We start from the raw sequence: 25,382 nt of genomic DNA on the forward strand, positions 1-25,382 counted from the left end.
AAAGATTATAATCTTGGATTTCGATGTAGGAGCAAATATTAAAAAATTGAACTACCATTGATCGTTCCAGGTTGCCATATATTTTTTGTCCAAAATCAGTCCAGTTCATCAGCTCATCTCAAACGCAAACTTTCCAGTCACTTTCTCCACAACACAACAACCATCCTCGATTATCCAGTCCATCATATATCCATTCAATTATGAAACATACTACTGTAAGCACTGTCCTCGTCAAATGATGCCACACTAAAAACAGACGTCCGATCACAGCACCCTTGTTTACTGGCTGACACAAGCTGTAATATCACCAGCACTCAATGCAACCAGAACATCTTGTAGCATCTGGACATGAAACCCTCTCAACACTCTTAATTATCTCAAAGATAATTTATAACGGTCTTCTGACTCAAATATCAATATCGGGTGCTTGCTACGTCCTGAAATGTAGTTGTATGCCCAACTTGTGTTCAGAAGAGACGTCTTGATTGGCTGTTGTGCCACAGACCATGTTTGTGGTCTAGTGGTAGAATGTCTGCTCGGAGAGTGGACGGTCAGGGATCTTGATCACTGGCCACTTCATACCAAAAGATGTTAAAAGATGACGATCAGCATGAAGGGGCTAAAACAAGGACTGGTCAGCTCAGTCAGTATACTGCGTCTGAGTGGGGCATTCATGTCAAACTGCAGCATGGTATCTCAGTGGGCGGGCACCATAAACATCGGCATTAGTCCGGACAAGTACAAGCAGCCACACAAACACATGCATGCACGTCGCTATATAAGTGTACCAATCTTACACATAAAAGCTATGAATGATGCTGAATGGGTACAGGGTACATATCATAACAGAATGGAGATTCAGTACACTGTATAAACAAAGATTGAGGTTATCTTTCCACACTGCAGAACATTATATCACAAGAGGACATCTCCCTCTGTTTCAGTGCTGAGTCTTCTTGAACCCTTGTGTATGGTTTTGAGAAATATGCTGGCTCCTCGTCTGCTTATAATGTGTGAAAGTTGCATAAAGAAATAAACAATTGTTTTTGCTCTCTGGAATGAATTGCATTTAAACTGAATCTGAGACCAACTTGATTCTTGATTATAACAAAGTAACATACTGTAACACATCTCTCACAAGCTAAAGGCACCACTCCACCACTAGATTGATATGTTGTAGAAATTGAACACACTGTGGGAGATTAACTAACCGTATGACAATCAGCAAACATAAGTGCAATATCTAAACAAGACATGGATTCTGAAAATATCATAATGACCAGAATAACACAAATATGAGGATATAGGTTGACAACATATTGATTAAACAAAGGGGAAGTTGCTTTGGGTGTGGAGAGGCATTTCTTTGTCCGAGTGTTGGATTCAAGAGGTTTGCAGTATAAAGAGGTTAAGCTTTATGGGTGACGTACACGACAGCACAACTGCTGTAACTGACTCCTGCATACATCAGCCCTAACACAGCACTACTGTAAGGAAGCCGGCCATTGCTCATTCAATCAACCAATGTTAGCTGCATTCTCATTGGTCCTCCCAGGGCCGTGCTAGCCAACAGCTGTACATCTTACATGCTCACTCCATCTAGAATAAACTATATATCTTATTTACACAACATTAGGATTTGTCAAACAAATGTTTGTGTTATTGTGAGTTTCTAACAGGAATGTAAGTGTAGGGCTGTCACTAAACTTGAAATGTTGCCATCCATACATCGCCTGAAAACTTTAACTACAAATTGCTACCTAAGAGACAGAAGTTCCAACATATGTAAAAATCTTGGGAGCAAGTTGTTGAAATCCTCATTGATTGGTCAAGATAGATATTTACGTCATTTACCATATTTCCTAGATTTGCTTGCATTTACAAACATTTTTGAAGTGACCTACCAGTGCACCTAATTCTTTAAAAATGTTCGATGTTCAGGTGAAATAATAATAAAAATATTTTTACAAGTAGAACTTTAGTGTTCCCACATTGTATTGTCACTCAATATTTGAAAGTCAATGACAGCCCTATGAATCTGTCGTATTCAACAATAAAATAATGGGATATTCAGATAACGAAAATGTATAAGAGGTATCATCTAGAAGATTTCTCCCTGCTGTAATATACATGCATCTATATAGTCTATGTATTTGGCTGACAGCGAAGGTGGAAAGTAGATCTCAAATGTGGTTGTTTGTTAAGGCATGTACCATTCTGATTCCACTGCTACATGTTTGTTGACACCAGGTCTTGTTCAGACTGCTTTCTTGTCATTCATATTATTGTCTATGAGTTCCTTAGCACCTCGTCGTGGAAACCAGCCTCGAATTCTCTTGGAGGCTGCAACATCAACAGAGCGTCTATGTACAAGTGCAACAACTCATCGAAGTACATCATGAAATCTGGTGATAGGTACAAGGTATGAGGCACTTGTGTTAGATCCCTCGGTATTCCATATTGTACCCAACAGTCAAGAAATGATACCTGTGATATGTTTAAATGTAAATACTGTTGACCCCTACAAATGTACATGTTGTCGAACAACTACCAGTGTTCATGTACCACACAAAATGTATATGAAATGCCTGATAAACCCTCCTTTTTGTATGGATGTGTCTCAGTGACCTACATTCTTTAACTTTAACCCACTTCAATGAACAACTAATTATTTCTGTCCTAGTTCAATACAAGGACATAATACTGAAGACATTACATACTACTCAAAAGAAGTTAAGGATCACCTGATTCTTTCATATTACAATAATTAATCTCTCATGCCATGACAGATTAACATTACCAATATGAAAGAATCGGGTGATCCTAACTTCTTTTGAGTAGTATACTAGTATACTAATACACTCAATAACCATCAGCTGCAATACTTGATCATGTTGATATTTTAATGACTAAAGCTACTCACCCACTTTATTCTTGCCCCCGTTCTCCAGCACCTTCGTGCCATACAGCCAGTGTCTGTCAACAATAATGATGTTGTCATCAGAAAATACATAAACAGAAAACATTTATCCTGTGTGAAATACACAATCATTGCTGTTGCAAATTCATGCTCTTGAAACCACGACAATTCTCATTATGGTAACAGTTCTACTTTCTGACCTCAAAACATGTGAAGCGGATGTTAAATCTCTCCATGATAATGGAACAACATGTCTATTAAGACAGCGGAACTTTTATTGTCATGTCAGGATCTTTAACAGTAATATGGTCAACAATTACCAGTATAATTCTCGAACTACGAATAACTAAATATACTACTGGTGCATGTAAACTTACCCAACATCAATTTTTACACATACCTCTGAGCTTTATTTACAATGCTATATCACTATCCCCTGTGTTATATGTAATTTGTCACACTTTCTTGGGCTTGACGTCATCAAACTGCAGGCACTTCAAGTTTATATGCACATGTTTCTATAACGTTTTACAGCAATGCATCATTAATTTATGTGACACTAGCAGTAGGGGTGACTATTGGTCTGGAAATCACTATTGCGACAACTATTGATATAGCAAGCAACTATTGCTTAAAAAATCGATAGTTTTCAGTGTATCATTTTAGATGGATTTTAGAGTTGAATTAAACCTTGGAACTGAAGTTTCCTTTGAATGTGATAACCATAACAACAAATAAAAAGTAAAGTTTGAGATATGACTGACTTGTTTTTTCTCTACCCTAATAATTTAAGAAAAAGAAACTTCCATGTTACCATGTGTAAATTACTACCACTCATGATCAATAGAAAAACATATTTGAACAGCATTGCATGTATTTTATTGATTTGGTAAATACAATCGAAACTATTGATATTCCTAACTCGATACTATTGATCAGAAACTGATTTAACAATCAATTTATTGACTTTAAGTTCTGACCAACAGCAATATATATTGATAATTCGATTTATCGTGACACCCCGAACTAGCAGCAGACCAACTAATGTTTCAACTTTGGTACATGTACCGTATATAACCAGGGTACAACCTGGCTGTGTCTGGGGCACTTGGCTTTCATGTCAACATGCACCTGGTGCAAGTTAAATCCAGTTACTTCAATCAAGCCCTGCTGATGCCTATGAATAATCTGGACCAGACAACTGGTGGATCACAGCACGGGTACAATGACATACGACTTTCATTTCATTCCGGCTCCTATGACAAACATGGGTACATGTGTACTTAGCTACTCTCATGAGGCAATCTTTGTACAGTATCCATGGTAACAGGACATGAAACACTCCCTATTTACAGCTGACCACTTACTTTTTCCACCTTGTGACCATCACTCGGTCGTTTTCCAGGACGGAGATCCGAGGTTCGTCAGTACATGGCACGAGACAGATGACCCTACATCCTTTAGTGATGGGGAACATGGCTCCGGAGTACGGCTCTGTTATCACATAGAGCAGGGTGCGATCTCGCTTCTGAGCTTTCTGTTTAATTTGCTCAACCTGCATGAATAAAACACGGAAGTCATATAGCAGCTGACACACACTACACCACACTAACAACTGGTGGTGGTGGGACGATACACTGATGCATCTAAGTATCGCTTCACTTCACAAAACAAGTATCGATCACAGTCACACACTAAGTCAAACATATTGATTTATACCTTAAATGTTTGCTTTAATAACTGTTACATCACACTAATTAATAGTGAAAATTAGTAGGGAAAAAGTAAAAGTTTTCATCCATTGCGCCATACTTGACACTGCCAACTATAAATCATCAGTGTGCCAGGTATTTTGCCATCCTGTCTTTGACAATGATGGCTAATGCACCACAGATAAGAGCACATGCAAGTATTGCGATACTGTAAATCTTGAAATAACACAATCGTGAATTAAATGTGAAAAATGTGAGTTGTCTTTGCTCGTATTAATTAACTTCGCATTTATGTCTCCAAATGGCTATCAACAATAACATGTCCTCACTGCACACTTTGGAAAGCGGAAATACCGACTTGAATATAAACAGAAACATGGCTTATTGAGCAGCAGTTGTAACAAGTATATATTACAACCATGCCATTCAAACGATAGGTATTACACAATAGGCTTCCGGTGAGTTATCACTGCTGGGGTCAAGAGTTCTACCAACTCCTGTCAAGTTTGTTGACACCTTTTCTGCATACCAATCAGTGAACTATTGATGGTTCAATTATTTGATTGCCTTTGAACTTAGTAAACATATAAACTGTGTGTTGTTTTTACGGAAGTGCTCTTCTCAGTGCTACTAAGCGGTGCTATTTGCTGTTTGATTGGATTAAGGTAAGGATATGTATCATTCCACTGGGGATGGGGTGGGGGGAGTCGCAATGATACTGAGTCGCATTTTTGGCTAGGGGTCAGCAGTCGTATTCATTTGGAGATGCATTAATTTCCAGATTTACAGTATGTATCAGACCGTGAACAAGGTATCCCTAAGGTATATTGATACGTATCGGATCATACAGTTGGTGTATTGTGCCAGCCCTACTAACATAGTCATGATAATGTACATCATTTGATTATACTGATTATAGTTTTCATTGAAAAATGTTTCTGGTTCATCACTCAATTTGTAAGCAGCCCACGCTGGAGTACATCAAGTGTAATTGTTTGTTATACAGTCAACAGCATACAAGTTGTTAGGGCTGAAACAATACAGCATGGTCATGATACGATGCATATCACGATACATAGGTCACAATATAATGCGTATGTCAATATGCATGTTTACGTCAAATCTCATTGAAACTTCTTGACAATAAATATTTCAGAGCAGGTTCAAAAGGGAAAGCTTGCTTTGGACACATGTTCGTAGTGGCTATTTTCAGTTGTGAACTTAAATCTCTAAACCCATTTTGCGATATCTGACTGACAAAAAACGCCAGCGGCCATAAACAAATAGTAAGTAATTCATCTTTTTTTATCAATACAGAAAAAAACGTATCGTGTATCGTATCGCCAGATGAAAACTCACGATGCACCAGTGCACCGATGTCTCGTTTCACCCCTAGACGTTATAACACTTACAGTGAGAGTGTACTGGTCACATCCTTCCACTACCGTCCATGTTATTCCGTCAGAGATCGGCTTGCCAGTGAATGTAAACACCTGTTTGAGGTTGTCCCGCCACCCAAGGTCGTACGGATATATGAAGTCCTCCCCCTCGTCCTCCTCACGCTCTCGATCCTCAGCCTGTTTTAGGAACATCACCTACATAATTTGTATTGTTGCGATACGCCATGTGTGATGCCTTGTATCTGTCCTTGACCTTAGACCACCCTTAATAATACTCAGGGTATTTTCATTAGTCCACACTACATCTATGTTTCTGAAAACTCTGACTTCTACAGTATTTATGTAGCAAGGGGGACTTGCTATGTCCCATACTAAGTTAGTTCTAGCAACTTGTAATACCAGTAGTTGCATATCTGAGGTATGTTGACAGTTTCATAATTAGAAGAGAACCACACTTAATAATACTCAGGGTATTTTCTATAGTCCACACGACACAAATCATGTTTCATGATTAGATTGTTATTGTTTCCTACCTACTGACCAAGATTACATATTCATCCCACAATCTTGATGACATAAATTAAATTGAAGTCCTTACCTTATCTATAATCCAGGATTCAATACCAGTCTCATTTCTCCAAATGCTTTTCATCTGAAAGTAAACAAAGGCTGTTCATTCTGGTAGACTGGAGACAAGTTTGCATTGTGTGCACAAATAGATTCAAAGTGCATTAAGTAATCAATCACAGTTACAAGCTTACCAGGGATAAATCTAGGATTCCAAACTAAGCATCCTTGGCAGGCAAATTGTGTAAAATCATTACTTTGTTCAAAATTGGGATTTTATTAAAGTTCTTATTTTCCAAATCATGTAAATTCAAAGGTTCTTTAACATCAAATTTTGACATTTCATCCAATACAATAATGTTAAACGAAGCTTAAAAACCTCTTCCTCTATATTGATTCTGTTATGAGTGAAATGCCAGTCACCTTACAAAGCCATAACATTAAATATAACAGCATGAACTGGGAAATGTTTAATTCCGAATTGGGAATTTGTACTGACATTTGCTGCACACTTAAGGCCAAATATTGGCCTCTGAGCAAGTCCAGAAAAATCCATGTTAACCTTTTCAACTTTCTCTGAACATCTTGAGGCAACCTACTATGCCATCTGATCTTTAGCATGTTCAACATGTCCAAGAACACTGAACATACACAAACAAAACCTTCCCCTCAGCATGATTAGTGCTGTTGGATTAGTAGGTGTCATTCCCAGATCCCAGTGATTTATATATTTGTACAAATACTGTGGCATGCCATATATCCAACCCCTGATTCTCGTGTTGTCTCACCTGTACATAGAACAGCATTCCTACTGCGATGACAACACCTATAGCCAGCCCCACACCAAACATGGTGAGAACAAAAGCCACGATAGACAGATGTATCAAAGGTTCATCATTCCCATAGTAGTAATAGTAGCTCTGAAAAACACAAGGAACACAACATCTGCAGTACTTGCCAACATTGTCCATAATTACTCTCCTTACCAAGCCACGACAAAACTACATAGTTTATATAAAATGATTTGGAGTGAAAAGTGTGGATGGCATGTGCACTGCACTTTTATAGTGCTTACGGAGTGCTCATAGGGAATAGCATGATGGGAAATCCGATACACGGAGATTACCGAGACGACATGAACGATTGAAAGGCACGGGCGTCCGTAATTAGGCATTTTGCCTTTAAACAAAATTTAACAATTAAGATAATTAACAAGGAATCACTTGAGTGGGTAATTGTATCTTTAACTTTCATGCACAACAATATCAGAATACTCATACACTGTCAGTAATTGACAACTTTAATGTCAACTATTTTGTGGTCTTGCAAATCTTCATCATGTTTCATCATGTCATATGCCTAGCATGCTGGACAGTTGATGCTAATAGGCTTAGCTACACAAGCATGTACATCAAATACATGTGAAAGGTTCTCTATGATTATTTATGTTAATGACCCGTTCGAACTGTTCAGGAAGGATAAAAAACAGTCAAGCCACTGGATTTATTACAAATTACTTTAGCCAGTGATGTTATTCAACTGGTCTTTATTAAACCTCTGTTGACACTCTTCAGTTGAAGAATTTTAAGGACTAGTGGAGTCCTTAATTCACTAGACCTCAGAGTTTGTAGCTGGTCAAATGTTGCCTATGTTTACATTTTCGGTCAGTTTTATTCAATTCCAATTTGAAGCATATTTGAAGCACTGAGAACTGGTTCAGAACTATAGCCCTCAATCCTACAAGTCAATGAAGATTACCATCACCAGATTTTTACTTGTCCTCTGCACAATTTCGTAGCCTCAGGCTAGGAACTAGTGTGAATTTCGAAGGCTGCACTAATCTCGTGAGTTTGCAGAGCTACTTACATAATTTAAAGCTCTGTATATAGATGGTATAAGTATAATGACTGCATGGACACAGCCACATGGTGCGAAGAATAGAAACCACACAAAGTTGCCGTGATTAAAGTGACCACAGCAGGTGTTGATCCATGGACAGTGGTGGTCCATTTTCATCACACATCTGAAAGCAAAATTTACAAAACAATTTGTTTAGTTCCAAGTAGGGGGACCTGATGTTACAGAAGTTGTGAACACGGTAATCAAATGGATGAGCAGTCAGAAAATAGGCAGTTTTACAGAATCCAAGACTGAAGCAGGTAGACTGGGCGTCGGCTTGATGTCATGATTTGTTGAAACTGCCAGCATATCAAACAGAGAACCCGTTCTGAGGGGAATTCACACGGTACAACAAGTTGTATACAATTTATTGCATGCAACACATTGCATCGCGTAACGTATGCAACTTGTTGGACGAATTATTTGAAATAGGACATGCTCTATTTCATGTGACAAGTTGTACGCATGCAGCCAATCACAACGGGTATCACAGTTTGGTGAAAGTGCGGGAAACAGTTATTTGGGGAAAAGCATAAGTACAATAAACAACATCTGAAAATAATGTACAATGAAAATATTGCCATTATCACAATTTACCAATTCCCCATTCTCAATGAAATTGCTTTTTCGAATAACGGATAGCTACATGAAAAGTACAATTACAAAACTATTGGGTGTCTGCTCTTTGTCCAAACACCAATAACCATTACCAAAAGACACCAATAACCCTTTATTCGTGTCCGAAATATTCCGAAAACTCAATACACACAATTCTGTTAGACTGCGAAGTCAGAGGCAGGTCCAGTGTCACGCAACTGCAATTGTCGCACAACGTTGACTTCTCTTGTCCTATTTAGCTTATGTGAAAGAATCAGGTGGTCCTTAACTTCTTTTGAGTAGCATAAATTACAGGTGGCATTGTCATCTAGCACTTGATGTGCATGTGACCTAAAGATCAGATGACATAAACAGTGTTACCTGTTACACTTCCTGCAGTGATGAGATCGAGGGGCTTTGAAACCTTCACAGAAATCACAATACTGTAAAAAGTTGATATCATTCTTGTTTTCCTGTAAAATACAAAAGGAATTATGCATAACTTGCATATGTTGTATGCAGTTTGACATTGCGTAAGTCTAGCGCTGTAACCATGGTGACTATTCACGAGTGGTATTGTAGCAGGACGTGGAGTCATCCCACAGATGGCACCCTTACCGTGTCAGCTTGCTGGGGCTGAGCACGTTCATATTAAATATGAGCAAAATAAGTCTCAGTACCCTACTATGCGGCCCAGGATGTGCCTACTGCTGACGGGGAAGTATGTAGCAGGATGTGGAGTTATCCCATAGATGACATCCTATCCTTGTCAGCTTGCTGACGGGGTTAACCTCTTTGATAATGTGGACAAGGCGTCTGACCTCTGATCAGAAAGTATGTGGTTCGAATCCCATCACGGGACTGGGAATATTTATGGCCACTACAGTATGGTGCATTGAGATGCTTTGTGGTACAGTAAAATAATACAGCAAAATAATACAATCACAGAACATGTATATAAGCAGGACATTTCAATATTGCTTAAAATGATATCACACTGAAATTTTATTGAATGCTTTCATATTTTATTTATAAACAAATGATAAATATATATTAAACACATTTCTCCCTATTTCAGACATTTTAATTTTTAAAAGTAAAATAGTAGTTTACTCTGTTATTAAATGAGGATGCTATGAAACATGTAATCTAAACATTTGAAAGCAGTATGTAAAATGTACTCTGGCAATGGCCATTTCAATTTTTGATATTGGAAACTCTACTTTGTTGTAACCAGGAACATGTTGAACATATTCTGTGACAAATAGACCCCTTTGCTGCTCTCAGCTAGTTATTGGTATGTTTAATATTTTGGAGGGGAAGAGGTTTTAGTTCAGTGTTAACAGACCCATGACAATAGCTCATACTGATACGTATTGTCAAAAACTTGAAATAATTAAATCAAAAGCATTGATAAGAAAATTAAGGGGTTTCTCAGAAGTGATGATAATTCAAATCCTCCATGTCACAATGAAACAGTAGCTCTAGGTTTGGGGAATAATTACATATTATTCTTTCCATTTTGGCTTACCGGTGACCAGTTGAGAGGCACAAATCCTGGTCCCTTCCATGCAGCGTTGAGGTAGTTGTAAAGTGTTAGAAACACCCATATCAGGAACACCATGACATTGAGAGCACCTCCAACTGTTGTTATTGGCCACCACATCAATGTACAGTTTAATGCAACTCCAGCAATAGTGAATATAACAGACAGTGCCAAAATAGGCCCCCAGTGGAACAATTGCAGCCACGTTCCTGTCCTGTTGAAAGCCATTTTCCTTCTTCACAACAGTGTTGATTTGGTGTGAACGATGAAGCGACTGCAAACTAAGTTGCCTCCCTTTTATCAGAATACGGACCGAAAGCCAGGCCACATAAAGACAAATATCACTGCGTATCTATGTTGAAATGAATATCAACTTTTAATATTGACCATCAGCATCAATCATTCAGCTTCCTCGTAACTATGATTTCGTGAAAGGGGGAACTTCATAACACAATTACGCATTTAGCCAAAGCATAAATATAAGTGTACATGGTCATGTAATTGTGAGATACCCCCTGGCAAACACGACACCATTCGTGCGCTAATGGTTTCATCAAGACATAAACTGCACTCTCTGAAGCTTAGCTGTGATCCTGGATTTCGACCTTCACCTTCGACGGATTACCTCCCCGTGGGCTGTTTTCTAAACGACAGATAATAGCTTAGCATGAACGTTCTCTTCCTGTTCTGTACATCGATTATTACCGGGTGGCTTTTAAGACGGGATTATTCGTCCAGATTGAACAGATGTTGGTTACTCGTGCGATATTTCTGATTCAAAGAGACAGTGGGTATCACAGTTTCGAATTGATGTCTACGCCAGCAGAAAAGCTTTTTTTCTAACAATATAAGAAAGTTACTGTCATTGTTTTGGAAAGTCCTTTGCATGTATCATACGTGGTTGTCCATGTTGGGTGACATCAATCTAGTTTAATCAGAACGTTTACTCCGATACGAAACCTCTCTCCGTGAAGAGGTGTCGAGATTAAGCTACAACCATGCTAAATATTTTCAAAGATAAAATTCTTAATTTCTTTTATTTTTTTTAAATGGAGATCGTCTCAACCGGAAATGGTATAAACTTCGTAATTAGTATAATACGAGGAAGCGTCACGTTGTCTCTGTGTCATTAGATCAATCAACATAATAAAAGTCCTAAAATAACTATTGCGTTCAGTTTGGCATGACATTGTATCAAAACCTTCAAATTGAACACAAACAAAGTAGGTATAAATTCCCGTTGAACTGGCAGACAAAGAAGGTTGATTGATCAAAGCTAGTTCGTATCAAGGTTACATCCTTGATCTGTGACGACCTTGGTGAGACTGAGCGAATGACTACTTTAAACACGATGCCGTTGGAAGTACAATCCCAATGACTCATTCTGTCATTGGATGGGACAGTTGCTGGTCATACGGTTGCACCTCTTTGGGATAACTTGAATAAATTGTAAGATTTTGTAACTAATGTTATATTTAAAATAACACTTTCTTCGTATAGTACAGATTCTCGTACTTTTTGGGTTGAGTCACGACCGGGATTCGAACCCACACTGTGTTAGGGACCTAATCGCCAGCACACAAAGTCAGCGATCAAACCCGCTCAGCCACCGAGGCTTCCACAAAACAGAAAGTCCGACAACTGGTAGTCTTGCCATATCCTTTTCACCAAAGGGTTTGATGTTCGCCCCAAGAACAATAATATTGCCTGCTCTCTTCTTTGGGAGGTCTCCCGTTTCTACTTGTAGTGCTTCTAGTGAAGTGCCTGTTGCTGCACCTGTGGCCAGCATTAGGGCGTTGTATTGTATTCTGTCGAGGCGGCTTAAGACAGTATTTGATGCTGAGTGAAAGGCCTCACAACCATAGTCTATTTTTTATCTGATAAGTGATTTGTAGAGGTCCAGCCATCTTCCTGAGGCAAGGGAGTTAACTTACCACAAAAGTCCAGTTTCCACCCTTGCCGAACGAGGCTGAAATTCCTGGTCCCGATCGTAGTGCCACCATGCCTCTCCTATGGAGCAATCAGATTCTACCTCCCGGATCACTTGCATTGGCTTTGGCGCCCATTCAGGACGATCTGATCTATAATCAAGATCAATATTGTAATAAAACGGGTCTTACATCGCGAAGTGCACCAAATCACGTGAGCACCTTGATTAAAAACATGAAAAGATTAGGAAAACATCTGTTGACAATGAATTGGCGGTGCACATGCTTTACAAATCCTGCAATAGACCGAAATCTGCATGACAGTTTACGAACCTGATTTCGATTTCATTGCGCTATTGTGATTGGACTATGCATAAATAGACTCGTTAGTCCAGCCAATATGTAACTCCATAATTCCAGCCTAGTTCGGCAAGGTTGGATACTGGACTTTTATAGCCAGCCCCATCACCCTACCTCGTCAGCATCACACACCAAGGCCCTACCAGCCACCAGACTGCTCACCAAACCAGCCCCATCATCCATCCTCGTCGGCATCCCATAGGCCCTACCAGCCACCAGACTGCTCACCAAACCAGCCCCATCATCTATCCTCGTCAACATCTCATATCAAGGCCCTACCAGCCACCAGACTGCTCACCAAACCAGCCCCATCATCCATCCTCGTCAGCATCCCATACCAAGGCCCTACCAGCCACCAGACTGCTCACCAAACCAGCCCCATCATCCATCCTCGTCAGCATCCCATACCAAGGCCCTACCAGCCACCAGACTGCTCACCAAACCAGCCCCATCATCCATCCTCGTCAGCATCCCATACCAAGGCCCTACCAGCCACCAGACTGCTCACCAAACCAGACCCATCAACCATCCTCGTCAGCATCCCATACCAAGGCCCTACCAGCCACCAGACTGCTCACCAAACCAGACCCATCATCCATCCTCGTCGGCATCCCATATCAAGGCCCTATCAGACACCAGACTGCTCACCAAACCAGCCCCATCATCCATCCTCGTCGGCATCCCATAGGCCCTACCAGCCACCAGACTGCTCACCAAACCAGCCCCATCATCAATCCTTGTCGGCATCCCATACCAAGGCCCTACCAGTCACCAGACTGCTCACCAAACCAGACCCATCATCCATCCTCGTCGGCATCCCATACCAAGGCCCTACCAGGCACCAGACTGCTCACCAAACCAGACCCATCATCCATCCTCGTCAACATTCCATACCAAGGCCCTAACAGTCACCAGACTGCTCACCAAACCAGACCCATCATCCATCCTCGTCAACATCCCATACCAAGGCCCTACAGGTCACCAGACTGCTCACCAAACCAGCCCCATCATCCATCCTCGTCAACATCCCATACCAAGGCCCTACAGGTCACCAGACTGCTCACCAAACCAGCCCCATCACCCATCCTCGTCGGCATCCCATACCAAGGCCCTTCCAGCCACCATACTGCTCACCAAACCAGCCCCATCATCCATGCACGTCAGCATCCCATACCAAGGCCCTTCCAGCCACCAGACTGCTCACCAAACCAGCCCCATCATCCATGCACGTCAGCATCCCATACGAAGGCCCTACCAGCCACCAGACTGCTCACCAAACCAGCCCCATCATCCATCCTCGTCGGCATCCCATAGGCCCTACCAGCCACCAGACTGCTCACCAAACCAGCCCCATCATCAATCCTTGTCGGCATCCCATACCAAGGCCCTACCAGTCACCAGACTGCTCACCAAACCAGACCCATCATCCATCCTCGTCGGCATCCCATACCAAGGCCCTACCAGGCACCAGACTGCTCACCAAACCAGACCCATCATCCATCCTCGTCAACATCCCATACCAAGGCCCTAACAGTCACCAGACTGCTCACCAAACCAGACCCATCATCCATCCTCGTCAACATCCCATACCAAGGCCCTACAGGTCACCAGACTGCTCACCAAACCAGCCCCATCATCCATCCTCGTCAACATCCCATACCAAGGCCCTACAGGTCACCAGACTGCTCACCAAACCAGCCCCATCACCCATCCTCGTCGGCATCCCATACCAAGGCCCTTCCAGCCACCATACTGCTCACCAAACCAGCCCCATCATCCATGCACGTCAGCATCCCATACCAAGGCCCTTCCAGCCACCAGACTGCTCACCAAACCAGCCCCATCATCCATGCACGTCAGCATCCCATACGAAGGCCCTACCAGCCACCAGACTGCTCACCAAACCAGCCCCATCATCCATCCTCGTCGGCATCCCATAGGCCCTACCAGCCACCAGACTGCTCACCAAACCAGCCCCATCATCAATCCTTGTCGGCATCCCATACCAAGGCCCTACCAGTCACCAGACTGCTCACCAAACCAGACCCATCATCCATCCTCGTCGGCATCCCATACCAAGGCCCTACCAGGCACCAGACTGCTCACCAAACCAGACCCATCATCCATCCTCGTCAACATTCCATACCAAGGCCCTAACAGTCACCAGACTGCTCACCAAACCAGACCCATCATCCATCCTCGTCAACATCCCATACCAAGGCCCTACAGGTCACCAGACTGCTCACCAAACCAGCCCCATCATCCATCCTCGTCAACATCCCATACCAAGGCCCTACAGGTCACCAGACTGCTCACCAAACCAGACACATCATCCATCCTCGTCAACATCCCATACCAAGGCCCTTCCAGCCACCATACTGCTCACCAAACCAGCCCCATCATCCATGCACGTCAGCATCCCATACCAAGGCCCTTCCAGCCACCAGACTGCTCACCAAACCAGCCCCATCATCCATGCACGTCAGCATCCCATACGAAGGCCCTTCCAGCCACCAGACTGCTCACCAAACCAGCCCCATCACTCATCCTCGTCAGCATCCCATACCAAGGCCCTATTAGTCACCAGATCAGCAAGGTGCTCACCAAAACAACCAACACAGACGTGACTTTTCACTTCACACTGAAAAACATGTTAAGGTCTTACCTAGTCCATCCCAAACCCCAGGGGATGTGTGTATGAGATATCATGCAACTGTGGACACAAATACATTGGAGAAACTTCACGCCCAATAGCCCAAAGAATAAAAGAACACAAGACCTCTGTTGAATCTTGTAGACGCGACGATAAACCAAAGTTCACCTCACCTCACATGACCACCACATTTCCCGGCCACAAACCAAGACTCTCCGTACGAACATCAGTCATTGGAAAAAGAGGAAACTTCAAGAAAGCATCGAAATCCAAAGAATGAAGCCAGCCATTAACAAAGACCAGGGTATCTTCCTACCAAGTGTGTACTCCACTGTGATATAATCACATCATCAACCTGATGAATGAGCAAGAAGTAGCTCTGAAACGTCGTGACAAAGAATAAAAGTTGCTATACATGAAAAAGTGTCATGTATTCATGTCCTTCGAACTTCTAAATGCCTCTCAAAGACTTAATGCCTATTATTGTGTTTGTTTATTTGTCGTTTAACGCCTCACTCAGCGATATTCCAGATACTAGTATATGGTGGCGGTCTGTAAAAAAATGAATCTGGACCGGATAATCCAGTGATTGACATCATGAGCATCGATCCACGCAATTGGGATACGATGACATCCATCAATCAAGTTAGCAAGTCTGACCACCCGATCCCGTTAGTCCCGATCTTCACGGGTGAAGAGTATATGATTACATGCTGGAACCAATTGCCATGCATAGACTCTAATATGTAGGAAGAGTCCATGCATGCCAATTGGTTCCAGCGTGTAATTAGATTCATACTGGAAAGTGGGTAAATCACCTTCATTACACATTTTTAATCAAATGTGTTAATTTTGTTAAAAGGGGACTACGCTCCGGTAGCTAAATTACAGTCGAATGTGCATCAGGAACCAACGCACTCTCCTACCCAGAGTTCCACGCGGCCGGCAGCCAGCCAGCATAGTACCTCTGCCACAGGCCAGCGCCATGTGACGATTCGTCACATCTTTCACAGTCCATTCAAGATATTGAATACGCTTTTCATCCGTTTCATGTATGACAAGTCAACACATTTTCATAAACAAACGTCAAAGAATGGTTACGGTTCATTAAGAAAGTATCCTAATACGTGAAAATCTATTTGTTTTTGCCTAGTTATTCTTTGTTTACATTGGTTGTAAGGATCCACGTGCTGTCATCGAAGCCCAACGGAGAGCTGGCGATACGGTCTCTTTGATGCAGAAATATATATTGTCATGCAACTCACTGTCGCAGTTGTAGTAGCATATCTATATAATTATGCAAAACAATATGTTAAGCGACCCCAAATGCTTGCATTAGTCCGTTCTACATTGATTTCTGAAAAAGCGCGTTTGTTTACAAAAAAAAAGAGAAAACTCCGGTCGTGTGATATCCAAATTAGCCTGTGGCAGTGGTGTTCGGAACCAACGCACCTTCGCCAAAATAAAGGTATGATACTAGTTGTAACGGAAATAGTATGGTCAACCTGCAGCATGGGTTACGTCCCTTACTATTTCTAAGTGTTGATGTTTTGTGGAGTTTTCGTGCCTGACATACGTAAAATTGATAGTTTGTGTTATCCACAGCGTCATTATGTCTAAAATGTTTGAAGACGAGGTTAGAAAGGCACTATTTCAATCGCCTGGAGTTCCCGAAAATGCTAGGAATAACTCAAACGGTCAGTTTTGCAGTATGATGTGTTAAAAACAAAGCGGTAAAATAACTGTTCAGTAGCTTACATAAACCTCAGTGATAAGTTGGCTACTCTTTCATTTTGTGTTGCAGATTTCAAGGTTCTTCTGAATAAGCTCCAGATAGACCACGACATAGAGACGATGCACACCAATCTACAAAAAGGTACTACGCGCTAGTAGGGGGCACAGGTGACTGTAACGCAAAAATCAGCGTATTATAGATCTATTTGGTCACTCCGGGGTCATAGTATATAAAATGATAGTAGTATACTATGGCCCCTGTAGTGACCATACATTTCTTGCTGCTAATATTTGTGTTACAAGCCCCTGTGTATTGGAGAGACAATAAGGGAATTATATATGATTTAGGGCTTGTCTTTTCAAGTCTGGTAAGCGAGATGGTAATCCTGCAGTTCACCAGGCATAGTTTAGGACTGGTTCACACTTCCGGGTGTTATTGCATGGGTGATATAGTTTTACTTCAATATCAGGCTGGATCAGACCGGAAATTGGCTTCACACATTGTACCCATGTGAGGAACTGAATCCAAGACTTCAGTATGACAAGTGAACACTTTAACCATTGGGCTACCCCACTGGCTGTGGCTCTTGCTTCCTGTTTCCAAGACAACGTTGAAACGGGGAATTGGTCATGGCTGTTTATGTCAGTATGGGGGTGAATATATTATAGTAACTGAATCATCAAGGAATGACGCTTGGAATCGCTGTACCCCCAGTCAGTGTGGGATGTAAATCAATTCAACGTTTTTGTGAGGTGTTAATGTGAATTGGTTGAAACCTTCAATGTACCATATAATATAAAGCCGTGATATAACTGGAATACTGTTAAAAACGGCGTTAAACACAACTCACAATCTCACCCCATAGATTATGAAAATGCCATGCAGGAAGTATGGGGCTGGCCACAGTAAAAGTGCATACTAATGCCCAGTATTTAAACTCACTTTCAGTATTTTAAAGTAAATAAATGATTTCTTGTTTTTCTGATGAGAGTGAGAGTATTAATGATGATAAAGTAATGAAGTTGATAATGATGCTGCTACATGATCTATTCACTATCGCTATTCACAGGTTGACACACTTGATTCCAGTATGATGTGTTTAGTCAAGTATATACATTTTCGTTTGATGTTTTTTCAGACCTCCATGAACAGAGAATGAAGCAGCTACGACAATTACTGAAAAGTCTCAACGATGATGACTGGAAGTATCCTCCCATTGATAAGATGATAGGTCTCCAATGATGGATGGTCTGTGCTATCAGACAATCAGTGCACGTGGAATCTCCAGACATTCTCCAGTGACATCTACTTCAGTTCCAGAGAGTTCAGGTGTGGTCATTATGATGGTCACTGATTACATGCAAGCATGTGAGGTGTCAAGATATTGTCAAGAGAACCTTGCCTTCCTCCCACACTGGTCACACAGAGATTAGTGATGTCACGGTGTCGTGTGGACAAAACTTGGATGAAGTACTGTTCAGAGTCCATACTGATTTGTTAAGATGTAAATTGAACACTGTTATTTCTATACAGAGAATATGTGAGTTTGTTTACATCCCATGCTTTTTTTTGCATTGAAAGTTTTCCAGATATATTAGTGAATGAAATATTATGGATGATATATCAAATATATCATAGGTATTACAGTGATAATATAGCTTTCATTTCTAAAGAGGTGTGGTTGGGTAGCCTAGTGGTTAAAGCATTCATTTGCCACACCAAAAACATTGTGTGAAGCCCATTTCTGGTGTCCCCCGCTGTGATATTGCTGTAATATTGCAAAAAAGCAGCTTAAAACAATACTCACTCATTTCCTAAGATACTTTTTGGTAGTGTCATGTGAAGGTCCTGAATTCTGTGAATATGAAGGATCTGCCGATTGTACTGTACATTCAAATCCCAGGTTTGTCCTGATCGTGATCCTTTGTTTTTCAGCATCATATCTGTGCTCTAGGGTTTTTTACCCTAGTGGAAAGCCACTAAGTGTCTGCATCTGGTTTTCATCAATCTGACACACCCTGATAAAATTGAAATACTGTTCGAAGAGGTTTAAGACCCAAACCACTCATGAATATTCTTGTGATTATTGATTGCTGAAATCTGGTACCTTTCTTGGGGAGTTCATTTGATGTTTAATTTTGCTGCCAAAATATCCTTTGACTTGTTCTCTAGATGACATTTTATAAAGTGCATTTTGTGATATTTTGTAATAAAATATGTAATTTATTCAGTTCCTTTTACTCTTCATTATTTTGAGCCAAAGACCTTATGCGTTGTATTTGGTCAGTGAAGGCTTGTTCTAAGGTTTGAAGTCAGAGGGGAAGTAACTCTTGATGGACTGCTGTGACAGAACTTCAAAATGGCAGTTGCATGTGCAGAAGTAGCATATCTCACGAAACATCATCAGCGATTGTCTCCCTTACACTTTTGACCAGAGACCATTAGTCATACCATTATAACTATCAGTGTTATTTGATTAATCTTCAAGTGCTCACATGCATTGTGTAAAGGGCTTACCTATTGCTAATGATGGTTGCATTAAGGGTCTTTAGTCCAATACTAGTATATGATAGCTACCCGATAAATCACAAAGAACAATGAATAACGAAGCGTGGTTTATTTCACCATAAATAATTGTTCGCCCCTCATGGTTAATTCTCCCTGTAGGTTTATTTTAATTAACAACCCCTGCTCGTCGTTTATTTTTTAAATGCAGGGACTTCGAATGGATAATCATCAGAGTTAAATGTGATGTAAAAAAAGATATTGTTTTAGGCTTTGGTAGTTATTAATGGGATGTCCATGACCAGTTGAAATAGTGAGTTTACATATAATGCTAGACTGTCAACTATCCATAGATTACATGACGTGTAAGACATGTATTACAATCATAATATATGAACACTATTGCAATGCTTAAACATCAAGATTGATGATGCAGCTTTAAGGAATAATCACTCACTTAAACAGCCCCGAATAATCCACAATAACGAGATTGATAAATGTCCATAGAAACAGCCAATGGATATTGTTTACTTCATCAGTCCGCAATATTAAGGTTATGTCTATAAGTCGAATCAGAACCATACAGAGCAGTGGTTGATAGTATGAACAACACTCGACGCCGTTTGATCAATCAACCAGGTGGCACATTTTGTTGTCTGTCCACATGCATTTTGGACTAACTGCCCTTCAAGTGAAACTTCAAGATCACTTTTGTGTTGCCTTTTCTTATCTATGTATTGACTTTACTTAATTTGCCATTAGCCATTTAGCAGCTACGGATCCTCACACATTTAAGGGTTCTTTGAAATCTGATGCTAAGTTTTATTCCAGCATAAAACGAAGTTTTGTAGGGGATATAGACACGGCACCATCCGTCCATCACGTTTCCTTATCGGGGCATAACTCATAAATCGTTCAACATGTTCTCCATGAACTTACTTACTTACTTGGGGGCACGGGTGGCCCAGTCGTCTAAGGCGCCGCGATTCGCTGTGCAGAGTTGCGTCCCTTGGGCATGCCAGAAACCTATGATTGTGGGTTCGAATCCCGGTTCGCCACGATTATGTTTCTAGGTTTGTCAGCGCCATACCCGTGCTCGTGGGTTTCACCGAAGTGGTAAACGTCTGAGACCTGCATCACTTCGGGCTTTCCTCCCACATTATGCTGACACGCCGTGATATAACTGGAATACTGTTAAAAGCGGCGTTAAACCCAACTCACTCACTTACTTACATTGGAGATTTTACGTGCGCTTTCCGACTGAGAGCGTATTTCGCACTTGGTATGCAAATCAGTTCCCGCTTGCACAAAGCTACCTTTGGGCTATGACTGTCGTAAGTCCATGTTACAGTATGCACTAAGATTGCTTTGTGCAAGTGGACCCAGGTCTGCACTGAACTGGCGTCTTTTGTTATTGAGAAATATTGTATTTTTGTGTGTTTCCAGGGCAAGAAGTTATCTTGGGTTGAAATGAGTTATGATCACGTGATTACAATCCAGGTAAAAGTTCGTAGTTCAGGTGACTGCTCCGGTTATAGTTATCAGTGAACTTGGTCAATAGCCCTTCCAATACTACATATGCGCAGTTCGTTCTGGTAATATACGTTCTCATGACTACAGCACTCAGCTGCTACATAATAGTCGCCTGCAGTCAACTGGCGAACTTTACCCGTATCGAATCCACGTGATTGAGACTCAATGATGATGTTTGTAGCTAGCAAAATGGATAAGCGCACTTTGCAATTTTTTTCGTTATGTTCCTATCACCAAACTGGCTTCATGTCACTTCATAAGTATGAACACACATGAAGCTATCTTTGTGTATGAATCATTGCGATATTGCGTGGTTCTGTTTCATGTGGCGAGGACTATATCTAGTGTTTGTCATGCGTTATAACTGGTGTAGAGAGCAATTATTGAAAACATCACTTCAAAAATTCGTATATGTATGGGTCATCGTGTATTTCGTAAGGCAGAGGTGGTTGTACCTGCGCTCTTCCACATATTTACCTATGTCTGAAATAACACATGCAATGATTTCGGCCTACCATTGGCTGCACAACGTTTACAAACACAAAACACCCTATGTATACCAAAGTATACCCTATGACGTAATTTGTGACCTTTTGTTGCAAGACATACCGGCGAAACAATGCCCTGAGACAGGGTTCATTTGGTTATCGAGTTTGCATAAGGCGCACAAGTGCAGCAGATTGTTCCTTCTTCTTGAATGACGTCACAAAACGTTGACGTAACAATAGAGTGACGTCACAGAACAGCGTTCACTTTCATGTGGTTTATTCCGCATGTTGGTGTCCACGTTATTAGCTAAAAATGCCACTTTGCTGTTTCCGACAAGAGCCTTGGGTAACAGGTAAGTCATATAGAATACTGTTGAAAGATTCCACGTATCCGTTATTGACACACTTGATTCATTCGCTGTACCCATGTGTCTGTTACAGACACACTTGATTCAATCGCTGTACCCATGTGTCTGTTACAGACACACTTGATTCAATCGCTGTACCCATGTGTCTGTTACAGACACAATTGATTCAATCGTTGTACCTATGTGTCTGTTACTGGTATATACACACGTGATTCCATCACTGCACCCATGTGTCTATAACATAAATAAACATCAGTATATACCTGCAAGATGGATAGACCAGTAATAATAAAATGTGACAAAATCAGACAGTAAAAATTGTAACGAGAGCGAACTGGCTTCAGTGTTATCCTCGTGTTGAGGATCGCCAAGATCGATAACAAGAGATACTTCTTGTTCAGCTCTTGTCTAGTTGAATGTAGCATTACAATGTTGCCCAATATAAGCTTGGGTAAATTCATCCTGAAATCAAGTATCTATTTGTACACATATGATTAAAACAGAAATGTAGTTGATCTTTATGTAGTGTTTGTGTGGGGACACAATTGGAACACAAATAAACTGAAGAAAAACTCTCCATAGTGTTTGCTTTCGAACATTATTAAAACATTAACGAAGTTGAAGTATCTGTTTTATAGAACACAGTTAAACGTAAAAGTAATCAACTCTGCTCCAACCAGTACCCACACGCCACGCTCCACGGAATACCTTTGTTTCAGTGGGAGAACTACCATGGTCGGTGGAACTTCGCCAGGAGTTCAAAGCTATCAGATGGTGGCTCCATCTCATCAGAGAAGTTTGCATGGAACAGAACAGGGTGAGTATTACCTTTTGTTAATTAATCTGTGTCATTACAAAACCAATGAAGATCCGGGGTAGAATAGGTCTTAAGCAACCCACGCTTGCCGTAAAAGGTGACTATGCTTGTCGTAAGAGGTGACTAACGGGATCGGGTGGTCAGGCTCGCTGACTTGGTTGATGCATATCATCGTATTCCAATTGCGTGGATTGATGCTCCTGATGTCAATCACTGGATTGTCTGGTCCAGACAAGATTTACAGACCGCCGTCATATAGCTGGAATATTGGTGAGTGCGGCGTTAAGCAAGAAACGCACAGACAGTACAAAACGACCAAGAATGTTTTAAAGAGCACATTTGACTGTTCATATCAAAGGATGATTTAACCTTTCAACACAAAGATGTACAAAAACTGAAAACAATGAAGACAACAGCTTGTCTTTCAGGTATCAATGTAATATGGGCCCTGATGATAGCGTACTTGGTCCCAACCAACATAAGCTTGCCGCTCGAGGCGACTTAATGGATCGGGTGGTCAGACTCGGTGACATGGTTGATTGAGTTGTTCATTATATCAGTGATTGAATTGTCTGGTCCGCACTCCAGTTTTCAAGTCTTTCCTTTAAGTTGCTCGTCAGTTTAAATGACGGCAGAAATAGGTTCCCAGCACCCTATGCTTGTCGTAAGTGGCGAGTAAATGGAACGGGTTGTCAGGCACGCTGACTCGGTTGATACCGTGTCGTAGTGCGTGGACCGTTGCTCACAATATAGGCCACTGGATTGTCTGGTTCGGACTCGATTATTTACGAGTCATAAAGCTGGCATATTGCTGAATACGCCGTTAACCAACGAATAAACAAACACATAATATATTTTGAGATCTACCACTATATATGCGTGGTATAAAAAAACCTTACTATCGATATGATGGAACAGATCTTGAACGATGCTTTTGTAACCTGATTGAGTCCATGGCGTTTTACGCCACTGTCAGCAATATTGAAGCTATATCCCGGCGGCGTGTAAGTTGTCGAGTGTGGACCAGGTAAACCAGTGTTTCATATACAAGCGTGCAAAAACCGGCCCAAACCGTCGAGATGCATTGATACACGGTCAGCCAAGTCACATGCTGCTACATCCGATTCTCTACTTCGTCAACGATTACGTCATAAACGCGATGTACGTGGTACGTCTGCTTCCCCCCAGGAGCAATCACATTAAAATCAGATCTTAGTTCTCGCTACCGCTAAACTTTGTTAAGCTGCAGCGATAACTAGGATCTGATTTTAATGAGATTGCCCCAGGAGCTCCCACGTGTTTTTATTGTTGATTGAAACCAATTGCCATGGCTGACTTTACACCCAGACAGTAAAGTGCATGTCACCAGTTGATGTTTCAGACCAACGATCTGCGAATCGTCAGCAGACGAATATGGAAAGTACACAACGCAGTCAATGAAGGCGGGGCGGAAGTCTCCAGACAGTTCCTCTGCTGTGACCCCAATGACCCCAACGTCCACCAAGCCCTCGTCAACGTCCAAAACAGCGTCATCGCGGTTGCAAATCGCTACAAACTCCCACGGATTCTCCCCCCGCCCATCTTCGTCAATGGGGTGATGGTTCGGACTCCCTTTCCCTCGGAGCCAGGGCGGTTCCAGAAGTTCATCAGTGATGTCCGCGGTCGGTTTACATTTGTCACATCCAAGCCTAAAGACCCAGTGGCTTGTCAGAGAGAAGACCCTCCCTCACCAAACAGCAAAGTAACGTCGGGGGGTGACAAAACATCACCGTTGAGGCGGTTCCTCCACAGAGTGAGAAACATTGGCCGGCAGGGGTCTACTTCTACACGGTAGATTCTTCAAAAATATTATGTGAACCGTTTTGTATAAGCAAAATGTTCCTAAACAGCATACTTCAGCCATAGTGTATGTTAAACTGATTTGTAAACAAACTTTTAGTTCTGTTTCATGGCTTCACTGGCAATTGTCTGTCGATCGTGTTAGTATCTGGCTCACCGTTCTACCTCATACTATTCTGCATCATCTGCCGGTCTGACGAAGACATCTAAGCCGTGACAAGTTCGATATTTTGATTAGCCAAAATTGAACGTGATTTCCTCTAGATACGGCCTTGATAGAAAGGACTTACATTTGTAACCCTCTTCAAAGTCGGAATGAAGACATAAAGCATATGCTATTGTTTGGTGTTATTTCTTGGTGTGTATACATAGTTCAAAGGGTTTTGACGCAATTGCGTTGCTAGTCATGAAGAGCGAAAGAGAGTCCAAGTTAACGCTGCTGTGAACATCCTCTCAGTGATATCGCAGCACGTCAGGTTACATGTATGGTTAGCAAAACGAATATATTTCTTAAA

At 41.4% G+C, this 25,382-nt stretch overlaps 4 protein-coding genes across 5 annotated transcripts; 3 read left to right on the forward strand and 1 right to left on the reverse strand.

Annotated features, from left to right (window-relative positions):
• Nucleotides 1-390: 390 nt before the first annotated feature.
• LOC139468626 (palmitoyltransferase ZDHHC6-like) lies at nt 391-11,344 on the reverse strand. Its single transcript, XM_071250745.1, has 9 exons — nt 10,627-11,344; nt 9,477-9,568; nt 8,466-8,622; nt 7,388-7,519; nt 6,631-6,684; nt 6,045-6,209; nt 4,288-4,475; nt 2,924-2,976; nt 391-2,343 (listed from the first exon to the last, which is right to left on the reverse strand). Exons 1-9 carry the CDS (start codon nt 10,867-10,869, stop codon nt 2,258-2,260), a joined length of 1,170 nt encoding a protein of 389 aa, XP_071106846.1. The 5' UTR covers nt 10,870-11,344; the 3' UTR covers nt 391-2,257.
• A 648-nt stretch (nt 11,345-11,992) lies between these two features.
• LOC139469306 (uncharacterized) lies at nt 11,993-15,630 on the forward strand. The gene is made up of 3 exons (XM_071251445.1): nt 11,993-12,004; nt 13,026-14,228; nt 14,488-15,630. Exons 1-3 carry the CDS (start codon nt 11,993-11,995, stop codon nt 15,628-15,630), a joined length of 2,358 nt encoding a protein of 785 aa, XP_071107546.1.
• A 1,471-nt stretch (nt 15,631-17,101) lies between these two features.
• On the forward strand, nt 17,102-19,523 carry LOC139468704 (uncharacterized). Its single transcript, XM_071250823.1, has 3 exons — nt 17,102-17,279; nt 17,387-17,458; nt 18,456-19,523. The coding sequence occupies exons 1-3, from the start codon at nt 17,195-17,197 to the stop codon at nt 18,557-18,559; spliced, it is 261 nt and encodes an 86-aa protein (XP_071106924.1). The 5' UTR covers nt 17,102-17,194; the 3' UTR covers nt 18,560-19,523.
• Nucleotides 19,524-22,084: 2,561 nt separating this feature from the next.
• LOC139469252 (uncharacterized) lies at nt 22,085-25,138 on the forward strand. Of its 2 annotated transcripts, none has more exons than XM_071251391.1 (3): nt 22,085-22,196; nt 22,931-23,028; nt 24,398-25,138. In XM_071251391.1, exons 1-3 carry the CDS (start codon nt 22,157-22,159, stop codon nt 24,860-24,862), a joined length of 603 nt encoding a protein of 200 aa, XP_071107492.1. In that variant the 5' UTR covers nt 22,085-22,156; the 3' UTR covers nt 24,863-25,138. The 2 variants fall into 2 exon arrangements, with proteins under 2 accessions (XP_071107492.1, XP_071107493.1); XM_071251392.1 differs by having other exon boundaries at nt 24,410-25,138.
• The last annotated feature ends 244 nt before the right edge of the window (nt 25,139-25,382 follow it).

This window comes from Haliotis cracherodii, unplaced genomic scaffold (assembly GCF_022045235.1).
Source record: "Haliotis cracherodii isolate W230 unplaced genomic scaffold, xgHalCrac1.p SCAF_2, whole genome shotgun sequence".
Taxonomy (NCBI): Eukaryota; Metazoa; Mollusca; class Gastropoda; order Lepetellida; family Haliotidae; genus Haliotis; species Haliotis cracherodii.